This window comes from Natator depressus, chromosome 2 (assembly GCF_965152275.1).
Source record: "Natator depressus isolate rNatDep1 chromosome 2, rNatDep2.hap1, whole genome shotgun sequence".
NCBI lineage: Eukaryota > Metazoa > Chordata > Testudines > Cheloniidae > Natator > Natator depressus.
The window spans coordinates 352595-377405 of NC_134235.1; the positions used below are offsets into that span (position 1 = coordinate 352595).

The 24811-nt window shown below is 47.1% G+C and overlaps 1 protein-coding gene across 1 annotated transcript in view; it reads left to right on the forward strand.

Annotated features, from left to right (window-relative positions):
• IQANK1 (IQ motif and ankyrin repeat containing 1) overlaps positions 1–24811 on the forward strand; it is a 167093-nt gene that overhangs the window by 46683 nt on the left and 95599 nt on the right. The window contains 2 exon segments of the mRNA XM_074943621.1: positions 23232–23396; positions 23947–24138. Coding sequence (XP_074799722.1) covers positions 23232–23396; positions 23947–24138 — 357 coding nt within the window.

Below are 24811 nucleotides of genomic sequence, written 5' to 3' on the forward strand. Positions count from 1 at the left end.
TCCACCTTCTGACAAACAGAGGCTAGGATACCATTCCTTACCCATCCTAGCTAATAGCCATTAATGGACTTAACCTCCATGAATTTATCTAGTTCTCTTTTAAACCCTGTTATAGTCCTAGCCTTCACAACCTCCTCAGGCAAGGAGTTCCACAGGTTGATTGTGCTCTGTGTGAAGAAGAACTTCCTTTTATTTGTTTTAAACCTGCTACCCATTAATTTCATTTGGTGGCCCCTAGTTCTTATATTACGGGAACAAGTAAATAACTTTTCCTTATTCACTTTCTCCACACCACTCATGATTTTATGTACCTCTATCACATCTCCCCTTAGTCTCCTCTTTTCCAAGGTGAAAAGACCTAGCCTCATTCCAAACCCCTAATCATTTTAGTTACCCTTTTCTGAACCTTTTCTAATGCCAGTATATCTTTTTTGAGATGAGGAGACCACATCTGTATGCAGTATTCAAGATGTGGGTGTACCATGGATTTATATAAGGGCAATAAGATATTCTCCATCTGATTCTCTATCCCTTTTTTAATAATTCCTAACATCCCATTTGCTTTTTTGACTGCCGCTGCACACTATCCACGATGACTCCAAGATCTTTCTCCTGATTAGTTGTAGCTAAATTAGTCCCCATCCTATTGTATTTATAGTTGGGGTTATTTTTTCCAATGTGCATTACTTTACATTTATCCACATTAAATGTCATTTGCCATTTTGTTGCCCAATCACTTAGTTTTGTGAGATCTTTTTGAAGTTTTTCACAGTCTGCTTTGGTCTTAACTATCTTGAGCAGTTTAGTATCATCTGCAAACTTTCCCACTTCACTGTTTACTCCTTTCTCCAGATCATTTATGAATAAGTTGAATAGGATTGGTCCTAGGACTGACCCTTGGGGAACACCACTAGTTACCTCTCTCCATTCTGAAAATTTACCATTTATTCCTGCCCTTTGTTCCCTGTCTTTTAACCAGTTCTCAGTCCATGAAAGGATCTTCCCTTTTATCCATGACAACTTAATTTACGTAAGAGCCTTTGGTGAGAGACCTTGTCAAAGGCTTTCTGGAAATCTAAGTACACTATGTCCACTGGATCCCCCTTGTCCACGTTTGTTGACCCCTTCAAAGAACCAGTGTCACCCAGAGGATTCAGGGGGCCTGGGGCAAAGCAATTTCGGGGGCCCCTTCCATTAAAAAGTGATAGTTTTGCCGCCCCAAGCAGCGAAGAAAAAAAAAAAGAAAAACCCATGTCATGCTGCCGAAGGAAGAAAAGGACAGGAGGACCCCGCTGCTGAATTGCCGCAGAAGACTGAAGCAGAGCGAATGAGCTGCTGCCGAAGTGTCGCCGACCCCCAGGAAGAGAGGGACTGAAAGACCCACCGCCGAATTGCCGCCGAAATTGCCCCCGCCCTGTCTGCGGGGCCTCGGGCAAACTGTCCCACTTGTCGGATGCATGTAATAGATTAGTAAGACAAGACAAGTCTCATGGGTGACTTTAATTTTCCTGATATCTGCTGGGAGAGCAATACAGCGGTGCATAGACAATCCAGGAAGTTTTTGGAAAGCGTAGGGGACAATTTCCTGGCGCAAGTGCTAGGGGAGCCAACTAGGGGGGGCGCTTTTCTTGACCTGCTGCTCACAAACCGGGTAGAATTAGTGGGGGAAGCAAAAGTGGATGGGAATCTGGGAGGCAGTGACCATGAGTTGGTTGAGTTCAGGATCCTGACGCAGGGAAGAAAGGTAAGCAGCAGGATACGGACCCTGGACTTCAGGAAAGCAGACTTCGACTCCCTCAGGGAACAGATGGCCAGGATCCCCTGGGGGACTAACATGAAGGGGAAGGGAGTCCAGGAGAGCTGGCTGTATTTCAAGGAATCCCTGTTGAGGTTACAGGGACAAACCATCCCGATGAGTCGAAAGAATAGTAAATATGGCAGGCGACCAGCTTGGCTTAATGGTGAAATCCTAGCGGATCTTAAACATAAAAAAGAAGCTTACAAGAAGTGGAAGGTTGGACATATGACCAGGGAAGAGTATAAAATATTGCTCGGGCATGTAGGAAAGATATCAGGAGGGCCAAATCGCACCTGGAGCTGCAGCTAGCAAGAGATGTCAAGAGTAACAAGAAGGGTTTCTTCAGGTATGTTGGCGACAAGAAGAAAGCCAAGGAAAGTGTGGGCCCCTTACTGAATGAGGGAGGCAACCTAGTGACAGAGGATGTGGAAAAAGCTAATGTACTCAATGCTTTTTTTGCCTCTGTTTTCACTAACAAGGTCAGCTCCCAGACTGCTGCGCTGGGCATCACAGAATGGGGAAGAGATGGCCAGCCCTCTGTGGAGATAGAGGTGGTTAGGGACTATTTAGAAAAGCTGGATGTGCACAAGTCCATGGGGCCGGACGAGTTGCATCCGAGAGTGCTGAAGGAATTGGCGGCTGTGATTGCAGAGCCATTGGCCATTATCTTTGAAAACTCGTGGCGAACCTGGCTAGATTGTCGGGCTCAACGGGTAGTGATCAATGGCTCCATGTCTAGTTGGCAGCCGGTGTCAAGTGGAGTGCCCCAGGGGTCGGTCCTGGGGCCGGTTTTGTTCAATATCTTCATAAATGATCTGGAGGATGGTGTGGATTGCACTCTCAGCAAATTTGCGGATGATACTAAACTGGGAGGAGTGGTAGATACGCTGGAGGGGAGGGATAGGATACAGAGGGACCTAGACAAATTGGAGGATTGGGCCAAAAGAAATCTGATGAGGTTCAATAAGGATAAGTGCAGGGTCCTGCACTTAGGATGGAAGAATCCAATGCACCGCTACAGACTAGGGACCGAATGGCTAGGCAGCAGTTCTGCGGAAAAGGACCTGGGGTGACAGTGGATGAGAAGCTGGATATGAGTCAACAGTGTGCCCTTGTTGCCAAGAAGGCCAATGGCATTTTGGGATGTATAAGTAGGGGCATAACGAGCAGATCGAGGGACGTGATCGTTCCCCTCTATTCGACACTGGTGAGGCCTCATCTGGAGTACTGTGTCCAGTTTTGGGCCCCACACTACAAGAAGGATGTGGATAAATTGGAGAGAGTCCAGCGAAGGGCAACAAAAATGATTAGGGGTCTAGAGCACATGACTTATGAGGAGAGGCTGAGGGAGCTGGGATTGTTTAGTCTGCAGAAGAGAAGAATGAGGGGGGATTTGATAGCTGCTTTCAACTACCTGAAAGGGGGTTCCAAAGAGGATGGCTCTAGACTGTTCTCAATGGTAGCAGATGACAGAACGAGGAGTAATGGTCTCAAGTTGCAATGGGGGAGGTTTAGATTGGATATTAGGAAAAACTTTTTCACTAAGAGGGTGGTGAAACACTGGAATGCGTTACCTAGGGAGGTGGTAGAATCTCCTTCCTTAGAGGTTTTTAAGGTCAGGCTTGACAAAGCCCTGGCTGGGATGATTTAACTGGGAATTGGTCCTGCTTCGAGCAGGGGGTTGGACTAGATGACCTTCTGGGGTCCCTTCCAACCCTGATATTCTATGATTCTATGATTCTATGATCTCCCTTTACAGAAACAGTGTTGACTTTTGCCCAACAATTTATGTTCTTCTATGTGTCTATTTTATTCTTTGCTATTGTTTCAACTAATTTGCTCGGTACTGACGTTAGACATACCGGTCTGTTATTGCCAGGATCACCTCTAGAGCCCTTCTTAAATATTGGCGTTACATTAGCTATCTTCCAGTCATTGGGTACAGTAGCTGATTTAAAGGACAGGTTACAAAACGTAGTTAATAGTTCCACAATTTCCCATTTGAGTTCTTTCAGAACTCTTGGGTGAATGCCATCTGGTCCCGGTGACTTGTTACTGTTAAGATTATCAATTAATTCCAAAAACCTCCTCTAATGGCACTTCAATCTCTGACAATTCCTCAGATCTGTCACCTAGAAAGGATGGCTCATGTTTGGGAATCTCCCTAATATCCTCAGCCATGAAGACTGAAGCAAAGAATTCATTTAGTTTCTTTGCGATGACTTTATCGTCTTTAAGTGCTCCTTTTGTATCTCGATCGTCCAGGGGCCCCACTGGTTGTTTAGCAGGCTTCCTGCTTCTGATGTACTTAAAAACATTTTGTTACAGTTTTTGGCTAGCCGTTCTTCAAACTCCTTTTTGGCTTTTCTTATTACATTTTTACACTTAATTTGGCAGCGTTTATGCTCCTTTCTATTTACCTCACTAGGATTTGACTTCCACTTTTTAAAAGATGCCTTTTATCTCTCACTGCTTCTTTTACATGGTTGTTAAGCCACAGTGGCTCTTTTTTAGTTCGTTTACTGTGTTTTTTAATTTGGGGTGTACATTTAAGTTGGGCCTCTATTATGGTGTCTTTGAAAAGTGTCCATGCAGCTTGCAGGGATTTCCCTCTAGTCACTGTACCTTTTAATTTCTGTTTAACTAACCTCCTCATTTTTGCATAGTTCCCCTTTCTGAAATTAAATGCCACAGTGTCGGGCTGTTGAAGTGTTCTTCCCACCACAGGAATGTTAAATGTTGTTATATTATGGTCACTATTTCCAAGCAGTCCTGTTACAGTTACCTCTTGGACCAGATCCTGCGCCCCACTCAGGACTAGATCGAGAGATGCCTCTCCCCTTGTAGGTTCTTGTACCAGCTGCTCCAAGAAGCAGTCATTTAAAGTATCGAGACATTTTGTCTCTGCATTTCGTCCTGAGGTGACGTGTACCCAGTCGGTATGGGGATAATTGAGTTCTTTATGTTGATAGCCTCTATTATTGAGTTCTTTATGTTGATAGCCTCTCTAATCTCCCTTAGCATTTCATCGTCACTATCACTGTCCTGGTCAGGTGGTCGATAATAGATCCCTACTGTTATATTCTTATTAGAGCATGGAATTACTATCCATAGAGATTCTATAGAACATGTGGATTCATTTAAGATTTTTACTTCATTTGATTCTACATTTTCTTTCACATATAGTGTCACTCCCCCCCTCTCCCCCCCGCAGGACCTGTTCTGTCCTTCCAATATATTTTGTCCCATTGATTGTCCTCACTCCACCAGATTTCTGTGATGTCTATTATATCAATATCCTCCTTTACCACGAGGCATTCTAGTTCACCCCTCTTATTATTTAGACTTCTAGCATTTGTGTACAAGCACTTTAAAAACTTGTCACTGTTTATTTGTCCTTTTCTGATGTGTCAGATTCTTTTTTATGTGAATGTTTCTCATCTGATCTGGCCCATACTTCATCCTCTTCTATCCCCTCCTCCTGACTAAAACCTAAATAATCTCTATCAAAAGACTTTCCTCTAAGAGAAGTCTCTGTCTGATCCACGTGCTCCTCCGCAGCAATCAGCTTTCCCCCATCTCTTAGTTTAAAAACTGCTCTTCAACCTTTTTAATGTGAAGTGCCAGCAGTCTGGATCCACTTTGGTTTAGGTGGAGCCCATCCTTTCTGTATAGGTTCCCCCTATCCCCAAAGTTTCCCCAGTTTCTAATAAATCTAAACCCTCCTCTCTACACCATCATCTCATCCACACATTGAAACTCTGAAGCTCTGCCTGCCTACCTGGCCCTGTACGTGGAACTGGAAGCATTTCTGAGAATGCCGCTATAGAGGTCCTGGATTTCAGTCTCTTCCCTAGCAGCCTAAATTTGGCCTCCAGGAGATCTCTCCTACCCTTCCCTATGTCATTGGTACCTATGTGTACCATGACCACCGGCTCCTCCCCAGCACTACACATAAGTCTATATAGATGCCTGCCCTATAGTGACTCATTGCTGTTATCCTGGCATTCATTTTTATTTAAAAAATATTTTTTTAAATCAGTTTTGAGATAAGCTATGTACCATAACCTTCCACTATGTAAAGATGCTCTTAGGATTATGAGAGAGAAGATTCTAGAGAATGGATTCTAAATACCTTTTCTCTGCTGTCTTAAATATATATATATTTTCTTTTGTTCTAACCTTGTCTCTCTATTTTAAAGGTTCCCTGTACTATCTGGGATCATCCTCTTCCCCCTAACTCCTATCTCTATCTGAAGTTTCCTGCCCTTTCCACAAGAATTTGTAGCCTATCACTTTCTAGTGTAAAAACTGAATTTTAAATATTGGAAGGCTCTGTTAAATATGATTGGAGGGACCATCAATGGTGAAACTGGAAAATAATAAATGGTGACAACCTCCCATGCTCTGCCTACACTCTATGCTCTGTCCACATGTGAAGCCAAAATGAACTGCTACTCAGAATATATTGTGCAGAGCTTCAATAATATGATTGTGCCTCTTCTTTCCTGCATGCTTTAATCAGCATTGAACTAATTAATCTTAATACTTAAATTGTCATCATTAGGCTTCATTTTTAATGCCATGTGGAGGCGAACGGACTAGCTCACATCTCTCAGAACCATTGTTCTTCTTCGAGTGCTTGTTTATGTCGATTCTAAGTAGGTGTGCGTGCGCCACACGCACAGTCGCCAGAAGGTTTTTCCCTCCTGTTATCTGTAGGGGTCGGCTCTGGAGCCCCCGGGAGTCACGCCTTCATGGTGCTGTTTAGGGCCCTGCCAACCCCCTGCCTCTTCAGCTCCTTCTCAGTGCCCATGAGGGTTGTTGAAACAGTGGTTCTCTCTTGCTTTGGCAAGTGATTTCCCTAGGGGACTCTTTTCTTTCTTCTTGTAAATAGTTAATAGTGTTAGTGTTTTAGTATAGGACGTTAGGTCCCCACTTACCAGGGTCAGTCCTCCCCTTTTTCCCTGAGGTCGGGGCATGCCTCAGTCTCAAGGTTTAAACTGTGTGGGGCTTCCCAAAAGCCTATGCCTAGGGGCAATCCCCACATGTCATGTTTGAAGTGTATGGGAGAATCCCATCAAAAAGATCATTGCAAGATTTTCAGGGGATTTCGTCCCAGAATGAACAAGGAGAGGGACTAGAGACTGAAACTCCTCTTGATGGAGCCAGCTCTCCACCCACATTCAGAGCCAAGTCGGTCTGAACCAGTACCCATCACGTCTGCATCGGTGCGGAGTGCACTGGCTTCAACGAGGGATCCCCCAGCACCAAGGAAAGACTCTGGGACTAAGGGTCCTCTGCACCGTCAAGACTCTCTGGCACCGAAGAGCTCCTCACATGGGGAGGTGCAGCACTGCTCCCAATAGCCAGAGCTGCGAAAGAAACAGAGAAAGATGGATAGGGGACGCTCACCCACACTGAAAACAGCTGAGTGTGAGGGCTCGAGCGGAGTGTGACCAGCGCCGGGCCACTCCAGCTCCAGGCCATCTAGTGCGGTACCGTGGACTCTGGCCCTGCTGAGGGGTCTGTCAAGTCCGGTGCCTCTGGACTCCCCTCAGAGGAAGTAACACAGAGAGACACGAGAGCTTCACTCCACGCCGGAGACTTTTGAGGCAGCGAGGGACCTTATAGCCTTTATGGCACTGCTGTCTCTCACCAGGTGTGAGAGGGCACCGGATGCCAGACCACTGGCACCACAAAGGCACTTGGTGCCATCTAGAGGCAAGCCAGCCATGTCGTGGCACCAGTCGCCTTCTCTTCAGCACTGCTCTCCGACACCATCCAGCATCGACCTGCCTGGTTACCACAGAGCGAGTCTTCACCATTGAAGGCAGAGTCTTATGCCTCAAAGATAAGTCAGCACCACTCATAGCATCGGCACCTAAGGCCCAATGCGGGGCAGTCTCTCCCCCCTATGCCCTGGCCGGCGCAGTGGCAAGTGCCTGCACAATGGCCCTTTTGGACCCCATGGGCATTTCATCCAGCCCAGAGTTCATATTCAAGGGGGTCGCTATCAATTGCCTCCTCTTTCTTCCTTTCTTCCTCCTCTGCTGCCTCCTTTGACCCACAAGCATTCCCGCAGTACCAAGACTGGCACCAGACCCAGCGCCGAGGTCGACATCGAGCCTGAGGAACCAGCACTGCATGATCTTTGAAAGCCACAGGGCAAGAACAGTGTCCCGTAGTGGCCTGAGCATCTTACTCGTCGTCTCTCAATGAAGCGGTGGTGGGGACCTCTGCAGCATCTGCCCATGATAGCAGGGCTCACCAGGCGCTCCTGAGGAGGGTGGCCCAAAACCTGGGGCTCCAGGTAGAGGAGGTGTCAGAGTCCTCAGACCTCATTGTGGACATCTTGACCCTGGCTGGCCCTTCATGGCTTGCCCTGCCATTAATAAAGACAATCCAGGACATGACCAAAACATTGTGGCAGACTCCAGCATCTTTGCCCTCCACAGCAAAAAGAATAGAGAAGAAGTACTTCATGCCTTCAAAAGGGTACGAATACCTCTACACCCACCCTCCACCGGGATCGCTGGTAATAGTGGCCACAAATGAATGTGAGAGGCAGGGGCAACAGGGGCGCACGCCAAAGGCAAAGAACATAAGAACATAAGAATGGCCCTACTGGGTCAGACCAAAAGTCCATCTAGCCCAGTATCCTGTCTTCTGACAGTGGCCAGTGCCAGGTGCCCCAGAGGGAATGAACAGAACAGGTAATCATCAAGTGATCCATCCCATTTCTCATTCCCAACTTCCGGCAAACAGAGGCTAGAGACACCATTCCTGCCCATCCTGGCTAATAGCCATTGATGGACTTATCCTCCATGAATTCATTTAATTCTTTTTGAACGCTGTTATGGTCTTGGCCTTCACAACATCCTCTGGCAAGGAGTTCCACAGCTTGACTGTGCGTTGTGTGAAAAAATACTTCCTTTTGTTTGTTTTAAACCTGCTGTCTATTCATTTCATTTGGTGACCCCTAGTTCTTGTGTTTTGAGAGGGAATAAATAACACTTCCTTATCTACTTTCTCTACACCAGTCATGATTTTATAGACCTCTATCATATCTCCCCTTAGCCGTCTCTTTTCCAAGCTGGAAAGTCTCAGTCTTAATAATCTCCCCTCAAACAGAAGCCATTCTATACTCTTAATAATTTTTGTTGCCCTTTTCTGAACCTTTTCCAATTCCAATATATCTTTTTTTGATATGGGGCGACCACATCTGCACACAGTATTCAAGATGTGGGCGTACCATGGATTTATATAGAGGCAACATGATATTTTCTGTCCTATCCCTTTCTTGATTATTCCCAGCATTCTGTTTGCTTTTTTGACTGCACTGCACATTGAGTGGATGTTTTCAGAGAACTATCCACAATGACTCCAAGATCTCTTTCTTGAGTGGTAACGGCTAATTTAGATTCCATCATTTTATATATATAGTTTGGAAAGCATAATCCCACGTGCATTACTTTGCATTTATCAACATTAAATTTCATCTGCCATTTTGTTGCCCAGTCACCCAGTTTTGTGAGATCCTTTTGTAGCTCTTCGCAGCCTGCCTGGGTCTTAACTATCTTTAGTAATTTTGTATCATCTGCAAATTTTGCCACCTCACTGTTTACCCCTTTTTCCAGATCATTTATGAATATGTTGAATAGGACTGGTCCCAGAACAGATCCCTTGAGGACACCACTATTTACCTCTCTCTCTCCATTCTGAAAACTGACCATTTATACCTACCCTTTGTTTCCTATCTTTTAACTAGTTACCAATCCATGAGAGCACCTTCCCTCTTATCCTGTGGCAGCTTACTTTGCGTAAGAGCCTTTGGTGAGGGACCTTGTCAAAGGCTTTCTGAAAATCTAAGTACACTATATCCACTGGATCCCCTTGATACACATGCTTTTTGACCCCTTCAAAGAATTCTAGTAGATAGGTGAGGCATGATTTCCCTTTACTAAAATCATGTTGACTCTTCCTCAACAAATTATGTGCTAATAAAGTTTGCGGATGATACAAAGCTGGGAGGTATTGCCAATTTAGAGAAGGACAGGGATACCCTACAGGAGGATCTGGATGACCTTGTAAACTGGAGTAACAGTAATAGGATGAAATTTAATAGTGAGAAGTGTAAGGTCATGCTTTTAGGGATTAATAATAAGAATTTTAGTTATAAGCTAGGGAACGCATCAATTAGAAGTAACGGAGGAGGAAAAGGACCTTGGAGTATTGGTTGATCATAGGATGACTATGAGCCGCCAATGTGATATGGCTGTGAAAAAAGCTAATGCGGTCTTGGGATGCATCAGGAGAGGTATTTCCAGTAGGGATAAGGAGGTTTTAGTACTGTTATACAAGGCACTGGTGAGACCTCACCTGGAATACTGTGTGCAGTTCTGGTCTCCCATATTTAAGAAGGATGAATTCAAACTGGAACAGGTACAGAGAAGGGCTACTAGGATGATCCGAGGAATGGAAAACTTGTCTTATGAAAGGAGACTCAGGGAGCTTGGCTTGTTTAGCCTAACTAAAAGAAGGTTGAGGGGAGATATGATTGCTCTCTATAAATGTATCAGAGGGATAAATACCGGAGAGGGAGAGGAATTATTTAAGCTCAGTACCGATGTGGACACAAGAACAAATGGATATAAACTGGCCACTAGGAAATTTAGACTAGAAATTAGATGAAGGTTTTTAACCATCAGAGGAGTGAAGTTTTGGAATAGCCTTCCAAGGGAAGCAGTGGGGGCAAAAGATCTATCTGGCTTTAAGATTAAACTCGATAAGTTTATGGAGGAGATGGTATGATGGGATAACATGGTTTTGGTAATTAAATATTCATGGTAAATAGGCCCAATGGCCTGTGATGGGCTATTAGATGGGGTGAGATCCGAGTTACCCAGGAAAGAATTTTCTGTAGTATCTGGCTGATGAATCTTGCCCATATGCTCAGGGTTTAGCTGATCGCCATATTTGGGGTTGGGAAGGAATTTTCCTCCAGGGCAGATTGGAAGAGGCCATGGAGGTTTTTCGCCTTTCTCTGTAGCATGGGGCACGGGTCACTTGCTGGAGGATTCTCTGCTCCTTGACGTCTTTAAACTACGGTTTGAGGACTTCAATAGCACAGATATAGGTGTGAGGTTATTTTTTTTTTGTAGGAGTGGTGGGTGAAATTCTGTGGCCTGCGTTGTGCAGGAGGTCAGACTAGATGATCATAATGGTCCCTTCTGACCTAAATATCTATGAATCTATGAATCTATGTTTGACAATATTGTTCTTTATTATAGTTTCACCAGTTTGCCCGGTACTGAAGTCAGGCTTACAAGCCTGTAATTGCTGGGATCACCTCTGGAGCCCTTTTTAAAAATTGGCATCACATTAGCTATCCTCCAGTCATCTGGTATAGAAGCTGATTTAAATGATAGGTTACAGACTACAGTTAATAGTTCTGCAATTTCACATTTGCGTTCCTTCAGGACTCAGGTGAATACCATCTGGTCCTGGTGACTTATTGTTGTTTAATTTATCAATATGTTCCCAAACCTCATCTAATGATACCTCAATCTGGGACAGTTCCTCAGATCTGTCACCTAAAAAGAATGGCTCAGGTTTGGGAATCTCCCTCACATCCTCAGCTGCGAAGACCGATGCAAAGAATTCATTTAGTTTCTCCAAAATGGCCTTATCGTCCTTGAGTGCTCCTTTAGAACCTCGATCATCCAGTAGCCCCACTGGTTGTTTAGCAGGCTTCCTGCTTCTGATGTACTTAAAAAAAAATTGCTATTACTTTTTGAGTCTTTGGCTAACTGCTCCTCAAATTCTTTTTTGGCCTTCCTAATCGTATTTTTACACTTCATTTGCCAGTGTTTATGCTCCTTTCTAATTTCCTCACTGGGATTTAACTTCCACTTTTTAAAGGATGCCTTTTTGCCGCTCACTGATTCTTTTACTTTGTTGTTTAGCCACGGTGGCTCTTTTTTGATTCTCTTACTATGTTTTTTAATTTGGGGTATACATTTAAGTTGAGCCTCTATTATGGTGTCTTTAAAGAGTTTCCACGCAGCTTGCAGAGATTTCACTTTTGACACTGTACCCTTTAATTTCTGTTTAACTAACCTCCTCATTTTTGTGTAGTTCCCCTTTCTGAGATTAAATGCTACAGTGTTGGGTCGCTGTGGTGTTTTTCCTGCCACAGAGATATTAAATTTAATTATATTATCGTCACTATTACCAAGCAGTCCAGCTATATTCTTGTACCAGATCCTGTGCTCCACTGAGGACTAAATCAAGAATTGCCTCTCCTCTTGTGGGTTCCAGGACTGGCTGCTCCAAGAAGCAGTCATTTAAGGTCTCAATAAACTTTATCTCAGCATCCCTTCCTGAGGTGATATGTACCCAGTCAATATGGGGATGGTTGAAACCCCCCATTATTATTATTGAGTTTTTTATTTTAATAGCCTCTCTAATCTCCCCGAGCATTTCACAGTCACTCTCACCATCCTGGTATGGTGGTCGGTAATATATCCCTACTGCTATATTCTTATTATTAGAGCATGGAATTTCTATCCATAGAGGTTCTATGGTACAGTTTGATTCATTTACTATTTTTACTTCATTTGATTCTATGCTTTCTTTCACATATAGTGCCACTCCCCCACCAGCACGACCTGTTCTGTCCTTCTGACATATTTTGTACCCTGGTATTACTGTATCCCATTGATTATCCTCATTCCACCAGTTTCTGTGATGCCTATTATATCAATATCCTTATTTAATACGAGGCACTCTAGTTCACCCATTTTATTATTTAGATTCTAGCATTGGCATATAAGCACTTTAAAAACTTGTCTCCTTTTAGCTATTTGCCATTACACCGTGTAATTGAATGGGACTCTTTTTTTATCTGACTGCTTCTGATCAGACCCTGCCTGTATTTTATCATTTTCCATAGAGATTCTCTATTAATAGATCCTCCCCTAAGGGAAGTCCTAACCATGTGCTCCTCTGCACCTGTCGGCTTTCTCCCAGCCCTTAGTTTAAAAACTGCTCTACGACCTTCTAAATGTTAAGTGCCAGCAATCTGGTTCCATTTTGCTTTAGGTGGAGCCTATCCTTCCTGTATAGGCCCCCCCTTTCCCAAAAGTTTCCCCAGTTCCTAATAAATCTAAACCTCTTTTCCCTACACCATTGTCTCATCCAGGCATTGAGACTCTGCAGTTCTGCCTGTCTAACTGGCCCTGCCTGTGGAACTGGGAGCATCTCAGAGGATGCAAAGAAGCTGGACCTCTTCTGTAGGAAAATATACTCTGTCCGGGGGCTCCAGCTTTGCATTGCAAATCAGCAGGCAGTCCTCAGTAGGTACAGCTTCAACTCCTGGCACACCATGTCAAAGTTCAAGAAGCTGGTACCTTCGGACTTCAGGGTAGAATTTTCAGCCCTAGTGGAAGAGGGGGAAATGGTGGCAAAGGCCTCATTGCAAGCCTCTCTGGATGTGGTGGATTCAGCGGCCTGCTCCATGTCATCAGCAGTGGCCATGAAGCGGAGTTCTTCGCTGCAAGCCCCGGGCCTCCCATGCAAGGGCCATCAGATAATCCAGGACCTACCCTTTGAAGGCCCAGCCTTCTTCTCCCAGCAGACAGACTCGAAACTCCACAGCCTTAAAGACTCCAGAGCCATGCTAAAATCCTTGGGGTTCCACACCCCCGCGCCACAGAGGAAACGTTTCAAACCTCAACCCCTGCCATGTTTTTACGAAATACAGCCCAGGCAAGATTACAGTAGAAGGCAGGACAGAAACTCTAGCAGAAGGCCTCCTTTGCCTCCTTTCTCCTAAGGACCCAGCACTACTCACCAGTCCTCCGGGTTGAACCAGAACTTTTGAGGGTGTGCCCGGGGTTGAAGCACCAGTCCAAATCCTGGATCTACCTCACCTGTCGTTTTCAGATGGTTTATCCCACTTCTATCGTGCGTGGACCCAGATTACTTCAGATCGGTGGGTGCTATGCATGATTGGACTGGGATATTCCCTTCGATTCAGTTCTCCCCCTCCTTCCCATGCTCCTTTCCCATCCCTCTTCAGGGACCTTTAAGAGCAATTCTTAATACAGGAGGTGCAGATACTCCTAAGAATGGGAGCAGTAAAGAAGGTCCCCTGAGTTAAGGGACAAAGGGCTCTACTCTCTCTATTTCCTAATCCCCAAAGCCAAAGGTGCTCTTAGACCCATCTTGGACAGATTCATGAAGAAGCTGAGGTTCCATGTGGTTGCTTTGGCCTCCGTCATTCCTTCCTTGGATCCAGGGGATTGGTATGCCACCCTCGACTTGAAGGATGCGTACTTACATGTGTCAATAATTCCAAATCACAGAAGGTTCCTCAGGTTCATAGTGAGCCATACCCACTATCAGTTTACGATCCTCCCCTTCTGCCTATAAATGGCCCCTCACATGTTCACCAAGTGCATGGCAGTCATTGCCACATTCCTGAGGAAACGAAGTATACAGACATTTCCATATCCTTATGACTGGCTGATCAAGGGATGCACAAGAGCACAGGTAGAAGAGCACGTGGACTGATAAGGTCAATTTTTGACAGGCTAGGCCAGGGGTGGGCAAACTACGGCCCACGGGCTGCATCTAGCCCATCAGACCTTTTAATCCGGCCCTTGAGCTCCTGCTGGGGAGTGGGGTTGGGGGGCTTGCCCTGCTCCCTGCATGCTGCGGCTCCGCTTGGCTCCCGGAAGCAGCAGCATATCCCCCATCCAGCTCCTACACATAGAGGCAGCTAGGGGGCTCCGCACACTGCCCCTGCCCCAAGCGTAGCCCCCCGCAGCTCCAGCCAATGGGAGCTGCAGTGGCAGCACATGCGGACAGGGCAGCATGCAGAACCTCCTGGCCGTGCCTCCACATAGGAGCCGGAGGAGGGACTTGCCACTGCTTCCGGGAGCTGCTTGAGGTAAGTGCTGCCCAGAGCCTGCACCCCTGACCTCCTTCCATGCCTCAACCCCCTTCCCCAGCCCTGATTCCCCTCCCCCACTCTGAACCCCTTGGTCCCAGCCTGGAGCACCCTCCTATACCCCAAGCCCCTCATCCCCAGCCCCACCCTAGAGCCTGCACCTTCAGCTGGAGCCCTCACCCACCCACCCCTGCACCCCAACCCCTTGCCCCCGCCCGGAGCCCCCTCCTGCACCCTGAACTCCTCATTTCTGGCTCCACCACAGAGCCTGCACCTCCAGCTGGAGCCCTCACTCCTTCCCGCACCCCAACCCCCAATTTTGTGAGCATTCATGGCCCGCATTATGATTTCCATATCCAGATGTGGCCCTCAGGCCAAAAAGTTTGCCCACCCCTGGGCTAGGCCTATTGGTAAATGCACAAAAGTTGACTTTCACTCCCACTCGGAGGATAGAGTTCATATGGGCCTTGCTGGATTCAAAGCAAGCCAGAGAATTGCTCCCAGAGTCTCGTTTCCAGGCTATTTTCTCCATCATAGAGGACTTCAGGCACTACTACCCTACTATCATGGGATGGAACTGCCTGAAACTTCTGTGGCACATGGCGGCATATACATATGTGGTTCAGCATGAAAGACTGCAGCACAGGCCTCCTCAGTCTTGGCTGATATCAGCGTATCGCCCAAGACGAGATCACTTGGAGAAGGTGGTTCATAGAATCATAGAAGCTGACTGACTTCTTATAACAGTCAGGCCCACTCAAGGCTCACCTGGTTGCGCTCCCCTCCTGTGGTGGCTCAATACAGAAACATTCTGCGCAAGGGCTCCCTTCTCAAGACCTCACCCAGCACTATCTCTAGTTACAGACGCATTAGTGGTGGGGTGGGGAGCTCACCTCGGGAAGCTGAGGACTCAAGGCCTCTGATCCCAAGAGGAGGTCTCACTCTACATAAAGAGAGCTAAGAGCAGTACGCCTGGCCTCATAGACCTTTCAAGCCCAACTGGAGGGAAAATCTGTGTTGGTCATGACTGACAATACAACAGCGATGTTTTATATAAATAGACAGGGTGGAGCACGTTCCTCTCCCCTGTGTCAGGAAGCCCTCAATCGTGTGCGTTCTGCATAGCCCACTAGATACACCTCGAGGCTTCTTACCTTCTGGGATCCCAAAACGAGTTGATGGACCATCTCAACTGGTCCTTCTGCAACCACAAGTGGTCTGTTTGCCCGGACATTGTGAACAGCATCTTCCAAAGTGGTCAGTTTGCCCGGACATTGTGAACAGCATCTTCCCCACATAGACTTGTTCTCAACAAGACACAACAGGAAGTGCCTGCAGTTCTGCTCCCTCCTGAATCACAGCCGGGGCTCGATCGTGAACACGTTCCTCCTTCACTGGAAGGATCATCTGTTTTACGCATTTCCACCCACCCCACTCATTCACAAGGCTCTGCTGAATGTCAGGAAGGAGCGGTCATCTTTGATACTGATAGCTCCAGCCTGGCCACGTCAGTACTGGTATACTACACTCCTAGACCTGTCGGTGGAGACACCAATCAGCCTGCCCCTAGTTCCAGGCTTGATCACAGAGGACCACAGCTGTCTTCAACATCCCAACCTCAAGTCTCTCCACCTCACAGAATGGAAACTCCATGGCTAAGCCCCTTGGAGTTGGCATGCTAAGGACCCGTTGGAGAGGTCCTCGGCAGCAGGAAACCATCCACTAAGGCCACATACCTGGCTAAGTGGAAAAGATTTTCCATTTGGTCAATGCAGAAGGGAACTTCGCCTTTGCAGTCATAAATACCCTCCATTTTGGACTATTTGTTGTACCTAAAACAGCAAGGGCTGTCAGGGTCCTCCATAAAGGTTCCCTTGGATGCGATTTTCGCGTTCCACCCCTGGGTGGCTGGCTGATCAGTCTTTGCTAACCCCATTGTTGGCTGTTTTTCTCGAGGGGCTGGACAGGTTATACCCCCAAATGCGACAACCAATCCCTGCATGGGATCTCAATCTCATACAATCAAGATTAATGGAGCCCCTGTTTGAGCCCCTAGCAACTTGTTCACTGCTCTAACTATCCTGGAAGGTAGCTTTCCTGGTGGTTATCACTTCAGCCAGGAGGGTCTCTGAACTCAAGCCTTCACGTCTGAGCCCTCATACATGATGTTCTGTAAGGTCAAGGTTTGACTACAGCCTCACCCAGCCTTCCTTCTGAAGATAGTCTAACAATTCCACACAAACCAAGACACTTTCCTCGGTTTTCTACCTAAAGCTGCATGCCAGCAGCCGAGAGCTAAAGCTCCATTCCCTGGACATTAGGTGGGCACTGTCCTTTTATATTGAAAGGACAAAACTGTTTCGGAAGACAATTCAGCTTTTTGTAGCAATAGCTAACAGAATGAAGGGCTGCCCGGTGTCATCCCAGAGAATCTCAATCATGGATCACGTCTTGTATTTGTGCATGCTATGACTTGGCAGAGATACCTGCACCCACACTGACAGCACTCTCCATTAGGGCTCAGGCGTTTTCAGCAGCTTTTCTGGCACAGGTCCCAATCCAGGACATCGATAGAGCTGCGACATGGTCGTCCATGCACACCTTTACTTCGCATTATGCTATTGTACAGCAAGCCAGAGACGATGCCACATTTGGCAGGGCAGTACTTCAATCCGTGAATCAGTGGTGCAAGCTGCGTGACCTCCAACCCCTCCTCCTGGAGACTGCTTGGGAGTCACCTAATTGGAATCTATATGAGCAAGCACTCGAAGAAGAAAAAACAGTTATCTACCTTTTCATAACTCAGGTTTCAGAGTAACAGCCATGTTAGTCTGTATTTGCAAAAAGAAAAGGAGTACTTGTGGCACCTTAGAGACTAACCAATTTATTTGAGCATGAGCTTTCGTGAGCTACAGTTCACTGCATCCGACGAAGTGAGCTGTAGCTCACGAAAGCTTATGCTCAAATAAATTGGTTAGTCTCTAAGGTGCCACAAGTACTCCTTTTCTTTCTTTTCGTAACTGTTGTTCTTCCAGATGTGTTGCTACGTCCGTTCTAAGACCCACCCACCTACCCCTCTGTCAGAGTCAGCTGGCGAGAAAGAACTGAAGAGGCGGGGGGGGGGGGGGGTTGGCATGACCCTATATACAGCACCATGAAGGCGTGACTCTAGGGGGCTCCAGAGCTGATCCTACAGATACCACTGGGGAAAAACCTTCTAGCGACTGTGCATGCGGTGCTCACACACCTACTTGGAATTGACATGAGCAACACATCTCAAAGAACAACAGTTACCAAGAGGTAGGTAACCGTTTTTTCAGTCTGCCTGCAAGCTCAGACAGACTTCATGGAATTGGTTAAAGTTGGGGCATATTTTGAAGATTTTCTTTCACAACCATAAGGCTAGATATTACATTTTTAAAATGAAAGTTGAGTCCCTGGAGCACAAGATAGCAGCCTTCCTAGAAAAGCTTGAGCTCTCTCAACTGGCAAAGTCCAACCCCTGAAGGCTTCAACAGCTGCAGAAATAATAATTGCACTCAGAAAGGTGGGGCTTAGGGCCTCTCTCCTGGTGTTTGGGGTACATGAAAGAGATAACATGGTGGGGGCAAACTAAGGCCCATGGGCCGCATCCAGCCCATCAGGCCTTTTAATCCAGCCCTTGATCTCCCTCCGGGGAGCGAGGTCAGGGGCTTGTCCTGCTCTGGCGCTCCATCTGGGGAGTGGGGTCGGGGGCTTGCCGCACAACTTCCGGAAGCAGTGGCAAGTCCCCCCTCCAGCTCCTATGCATAGCGGCAGCTAGGGGGTTCTCTGCACGCTGCCCCTGCCCTACACACTGCCCCCGCAGCTCCCATTGTCTGGGAACCGCGGCCAATGAGAGCTGCATGGGCAGCACCTGCAGATGGGGCAGCACGCAGAGCCGCATGGCTGGCTCTGTGCCTCCACATAGGAGCCAGAGGGGGAACATGCTTCCGGGAGCTTACTGCTTCCGGGAGCTGCTTGAGGTAAGCGCCACCCGCAGCCTGTACTTCTGAGAACTCCATGCCCCAACCCCCTGCCCCAGCCCTGATCCTTCTCCTGCCCTCTGAACCCCTCAGTCCCAGCCCTGAGCACCCTCCTGCACCCCAAACCCTTTAACCCCAGCCCCACCCCAGAGCCCACACCCCCAGCCCGAGCCCTCCCACACATACCCCTGCACCCCAGACCGCAGCCCAGAGCCCCCTCCCACACCCTGAACTCCTCATTTCTGGCCCCACCCCAGAGCCCTTACGCTCAGCCAGAGCCCTCACCCCCTCCTACACCCCAACCCCCAATTTCGTGAGCATTCATGGCCCACCGTCCACTTTTTGTACCCAGATGTGACCCTCAGGCCAAAAAATTTGCGCATCCCTGAAGTAGCATCACAGTATTTCATAAATTAGATGGAAAAAAGGGACCATTATAATCATCTGATTCTAGCCTGATCTCCTGCACAATACAAGAGTTAGAATTGCACTTCATGATTCGTACACTGAGCCCAGTAACTTGTGTACGTCTTCATACAATGCACGGTTAACCTGTGGAACTCATAGCCAGGGGACATTGTGAAGCCAAAACTACAACGGGATTAAAAAAAAAAACTAGATATGTTCATGAAGGATAGGTCCATCAATGGCTATTAGTCAAGATGGTCAGGGATGCAACCCCATGCTCTGGATGTCTATAGACTCTGATTGCCAGAAGCTGGGAGTGGACAGCAGGGGATGGATCACTCAATGATTGCCTGTTCTGTTCATTCCCTCTGAAGCACCTGGCACCAGCTGCTGTCAGAAGACAGGATGCTGGGGTAGATGGACCATTGGTCTGACCCAGCAAGGCCATTCTTAGGTTCTTATGTAACTTGTGGTTGAACTGAAGCATCTTTTAGAAAGACGCCCAATCTAGATTTAAAGATTTCAAATGACAGAGAATCCATCACATCCCCTGGTAATCTGTTCCAGTGCTTTATTATCCCATTAAAAATGTGTGCCTTATTTTCCATTTAAATTTGTCTAGTTTCAACTTCTGGACGTTGGATTTTATGTCTTTATCTGCTTAATTCAAACTCTCTCTAACATCAGTATTTTTCTGTCTGTATCATGCTGTCCTGTGAAAACTAATTGTCTCAGTGTTACTTTGTGCATCCCTCTCTGTTGTATCATTCAGGTGTCTCTTACTGTACACTTAGACTGTAAGCTCTTAGGGGCAGGCACGGTCTCTTTGTTATGTTATGATTGTGTACATAGCATAGCACAACATGGCACTGCTGCTGCATTATAAATAATCATAGAATCAGAACTGGAGGGACCTCAAGAGGTCATCTAGTCCAGTCCCCTGCATTCATTGCAGGGCTAAGGTATTATCTAGACCATTCCTGACAGGTGTTTGTCTAACCTGCTCTTAAAAATCTCCAATAATGGAGACTCCACAACCTCCATCGGCAATTTATTCTAGTGCTTAACCACCCTGACTGTTGGGAAGTTTTTCCTAATGTCCAACCTAAACCTCCCTTGCTGCAATTTAAGCCCATTGCTTCTTGTCCTATCCTCAGAGGATAAGAAAAACAATTTTTCTCCCTCCTCCTTGTAACAACATTTTACAGACTTGAAGACTGTTATCATGTCCCCTCTCAGTCTTCTCTTTTCCAGATTAAACAAACCCAGTTTTTTCAATCTTCCCCCATAGGTCATGTTTTCTAGACCTTTAATCATTTTTGTTGCTCTTCTCTGGACTTTCTCCAGTTTGTCCACACCCTTCCTGAAATGTGGTGCCCAGAACTTGGAATAATACTCCAGTAGAGGCATAGGTGCTGACTCCGTGGGTGCTTTGGGGCTGGCGCACCCATGGGGAAAAATTGTTGGGTGCTCTGCACCTACCAGCAACTGCCCGCCCCCCCACCTCAGCTCACCTCCGCCTCCACACCGCCTCCACCTCCTCCCCTGAACATGCTGCCGCGTCCTGCTTCTCCCCCCTGGGTCCCAGCCCTTGCGCCACGAAACAGCTGTTTCGCAGTGGCAAGTCCTGGGAGGGAGTGGGGAAGAGGGGGAACACGGCGCGCTCAGAGGAGGAGGCGGGGCCGGGGTGGGGATTTGGGGAGGGGTCCAATAGGGGCATGGAGGGGGCGGAGTTGGGGCAGGGACTTTGGGGAATGGGTTGGAATGGGGGCAGGGCAGGGATGGAGTCGGGGCAGGGCCCGGGGCAGGGGGCCGCGAGCACCCACCGGTGCCGAGAAAAGTTGGCGCCTGTTAGTTGAGGCCTAATAAGCGCAGAGTAGAGCAGAAGAATCACTTCTTGTGTCTTGCCTACAACACTCCTGCTAGTGCATCCCGGAATGACGTTCCCTTTTTTTTCCAACAGTGTTACACTGTTGACTCCTATTTAGCTTGTGGTCCACTACGACCCCCAGATCCCTTTCCGCAGTACTCCTTCCTAGGCAGTCATTTCCCATTTTGTATGTGTGCAGCTGATTGTTCCTTCCTAAATGGAGTACTTTGCATTTGTCCTTAATGAATTTCATCTTATTTACTTCAGACCATTTTTCCAGTTTGTCCAGATCATTTTGAATTTTAATCCTATCCTCCAAAGCACTTGCAACCCTTCCCAGTTTGGTATTGTCCGCCAACTTTATAAGTATACTCTGTATGTCATTATCTAAATCATTGATGAAGATATTGAACAGAACCAGACCCAGAACTGATCCCTGCGGGACCCCACTTGTTATGCCCTATCAGCATGACTGTGAACCACTGTTAACTACTCTCTGGGAACAGTTTTCCAATCTTATAGTAGCTCCATCTAGGTTGCATTTACCTAGTTTGTTTATGAGAAGGTTATGTGAGGCAGTATCAGAAGCTTTACTGAAGTCAAGATATACCACTTCCCCCCATCCACAAGGCTTGTTACCCTGTCAAAGAAAGCTATCGTGTTGGTTTGACACGATTTGTTCTTGACAAATCCATGCTGACTTGTTACTTATTACCTTATTATCTTCTAGATGTTTGCAAATTGATTGCTTAATTATTTGCTCCATTATCTTTCTGGGTACAGAAGTTAAGCTAATTGGTCTGTAATTCCCTGGGTTGTCTTTATTTCCCTTTTTATAGATTGGCACTATAATTGCCCTTTTCCAGTCCTCTGGAATCTCTCCCGTCTTCCATGACTTTTCAAAGATAATTGCAAATGGCTCAGATATCTCCTCAGTCAGCTCCTTGAATATTCTAGGATGCACTTCATCAGGCCCTGGTGACTTGAAGATATCTAATTTGTCCAAGTAATGTTTAACTTGTTCTCTCCCTACTTTAGCCTCTTCTGATGCTACCTAATTTTCACTGGCATTCACTACGTTAGATGTCCAATCACCACCAACCTTGGTGAAAACCGAAACAAAGAAGTTATTAAACACCTCTGCCTTTTCCACATTTTCTGTTATTATTATAATAATTATTATATTATAATAATAATATATTTAATAAGTTATAATAATAATAACTTAATTATTATAATTATAATAACAGCGGAGAAACCATCTTCAGCCTAGGGTTGCCAACTGTTTAATTGCACAAACCCAACGCCCCTGCCAAGTCACTTCTCTGAGGCACAGTCCCCCGCTCACTCCACGCCCTGTCTCTCCGTCACTCACAGTCCCCCACCCTCACTCACTTTCACCAGACTGGCACAGGAGGTTGGGTGCGGAGGGGGTGCAGGCTCTGGGCTGGGGAGTGGGGCTGAGGGGTTCAGAGTGTGGGACGGGGCTCCGGGCTGAGCCTGGGGCAGAGGATTGGGGTGCACGAGGAGGCGCGGGGTTCAGGCTCTGGGGCAGAGTTTGGGTGAGGGAGGGGGGTCAGGGCTGGGTGTGGGAGGGGGTGCAGGCTCTGGGAGGGAGTTTGGGTGTGGAAGGGGGCTCAGGGCTGGGGTAGGGGTGCAGGAGGGGGCAAGGAGTGCAGGCTCCAGCCAGGCGGCACTTACCTGGTGCGGCTCCCAGAAGCGGACAGCATGTGTGGCTTCTAGGCTCAGGGGCGGCCAGGCGGCTCTGCGCACCGTCCCCTGCCTGCAGGGACCGCCCCCACAGCTCCCATTGGCCACAGTTCCTGGCCAATGGGCTTTGCGGAGTCAGCACTCAGGGTGGGGGCAAACGCGCAGAGACCCCCTGGCCACCCTTGCGCCTAGGAGATGAACGTGTCAGCTGCTTCCGGGAGCTGCGTGGAGCCAGAGCAGGTAGGGAGTCTGCCTTAGCCCCACTGTGCTGGTGACCAGACTTTGGCCTATTAAAATCTCCTGGATTGCCTTTAGTAGTCACCGGGAAATTGAGGCCGATTCCGGGAGACTCCCGGCCAATCTGAGAGGGTTAGCAACCCTACTTCAGCCCACTTTTCTTTCCATGTGGGTGCTTGGATCCTCTGTCTTCTCGTGCACATGGCTGAGAGTCCCTTTGAGTTGTAATGACTGGTTTTATTGCAGGCCTTCATTGCGATGGTGAAGAAGGAGCAGGAAGAAGCTGAACGGGAGAGACAGAAAGAGGAAGAAAAAAGGAAGAAGCAGCGAGAAATACAACAAAGGAAGAAACGGATGCTGGAGGCGGCATTTGATGGGGATGTGGAAGAGATGAAGGCTGTGCTAAAGGAAGTTAGTACTTGGCAGGGGAGAGGTTCCATAGGAACTGGAATACACATAAGAGAGGGAGGGACCTCATGCCCTTTTCTGGGAGCTCTGTTCATTTCCAAATGTATTGATTTGGATCATAGTCCATTGTTGAAGGCTGTAGAAATGGTTCATTCTGAAATATGCTTTATGCAAGAGGCCCCAAGCCTCCTGGCTCCTCCCGTCAGAGACTTGTTCATTAGGTAATAAAGGACAAAACATAAATGAAGTAGGGAGCTAGTAAGGTGTTTGCCATCCATCTGGGTTGCATCATGCTGTGTTTGTCTCTTCCTGCCTCTAATCTCTTTTTGCCTGCTTTGATTGCCTGCTTTGATCGTGAGCTCTTCGATGCCGGGAGTATGCTTTGTGTGTGTCTGGAAAACACCTGAAACTTCACAATGTAAATAAAATGTATGCAAAAATCTCTCTTCACTAATCTTTCAGATAATACACAATTCCCAGGGGTACCCAGAGCAGAAGGCATTCTTTTCCCATTCTCCATGTTTATCTTCTCCATTTGTCTGTCTCTCTCCAGGTGTCAGATTTGGATACTAAGAATGGTGTGGGTACCGATGAAAAAGGGAAGGCCAGGCGTCTCTGTAATCACATCAACATGGTGGAGTGTACTGACGCCAATGGGAACACGCCCCTTTCAGAGGCAGCAGGAGGTGGCCACTCCAATGCTATCAAGCTGCTGATAGAAAATGGAGCCAATCCCAACTGCAAGGTACGAAATTGTGGTGGTGGAAGGAAAGAGGCCACAACTGAAACGGGAGCTGCCTGAGATTCAATAGAACAAGACTCACTGCAACCTGTATAAACAGTTTTATGAACGATAGCTTGGCCAGACTGTGGGGTCAGCTAATGTGTTATGTGTCTAATCACACTTCAGTACTCAACTCATACTGCCGTACTTGCTGTAGTGGGGATAAGAGGGCAAGGTTCAATCCTTGGTAGGTAATTAACCCCTAAGACAGTCCATTGGGGGTCCAGAATTGATATCCATGTGGGAGAGATCTCCAAGGTGGTAAATAGATAGGAGGGGCTTTGTTAAGTCCTCCACTAGCAGAATCCCCAGCACAGTAATCAAGTGGTTTCTTCATGTGTTTGTCCACATGGATTGTAGTCTTTGTGCACATGTGTACCATGCATATGAGGCTGGATTCTTTTGGCCAGCAGAGTCCATTGGGGCCATGCTTGTGCTCTGGATGCCTTTGCCTCCTCCCAACCCAAGGCCATCAAGTGTGGAGGTGCCCTACTGTCCCTCAGTTCCTTCCTACCACTAATGGTAGTGAGACAGAATCCCTGCAGTGTCCACCTGCTTCTCTGCCAGCATTAGTGTTAAAGTTCTTAGGACTTGGCCACGCAGTGAGTTAATGCGTGGCAAGCTAGTGCACTGT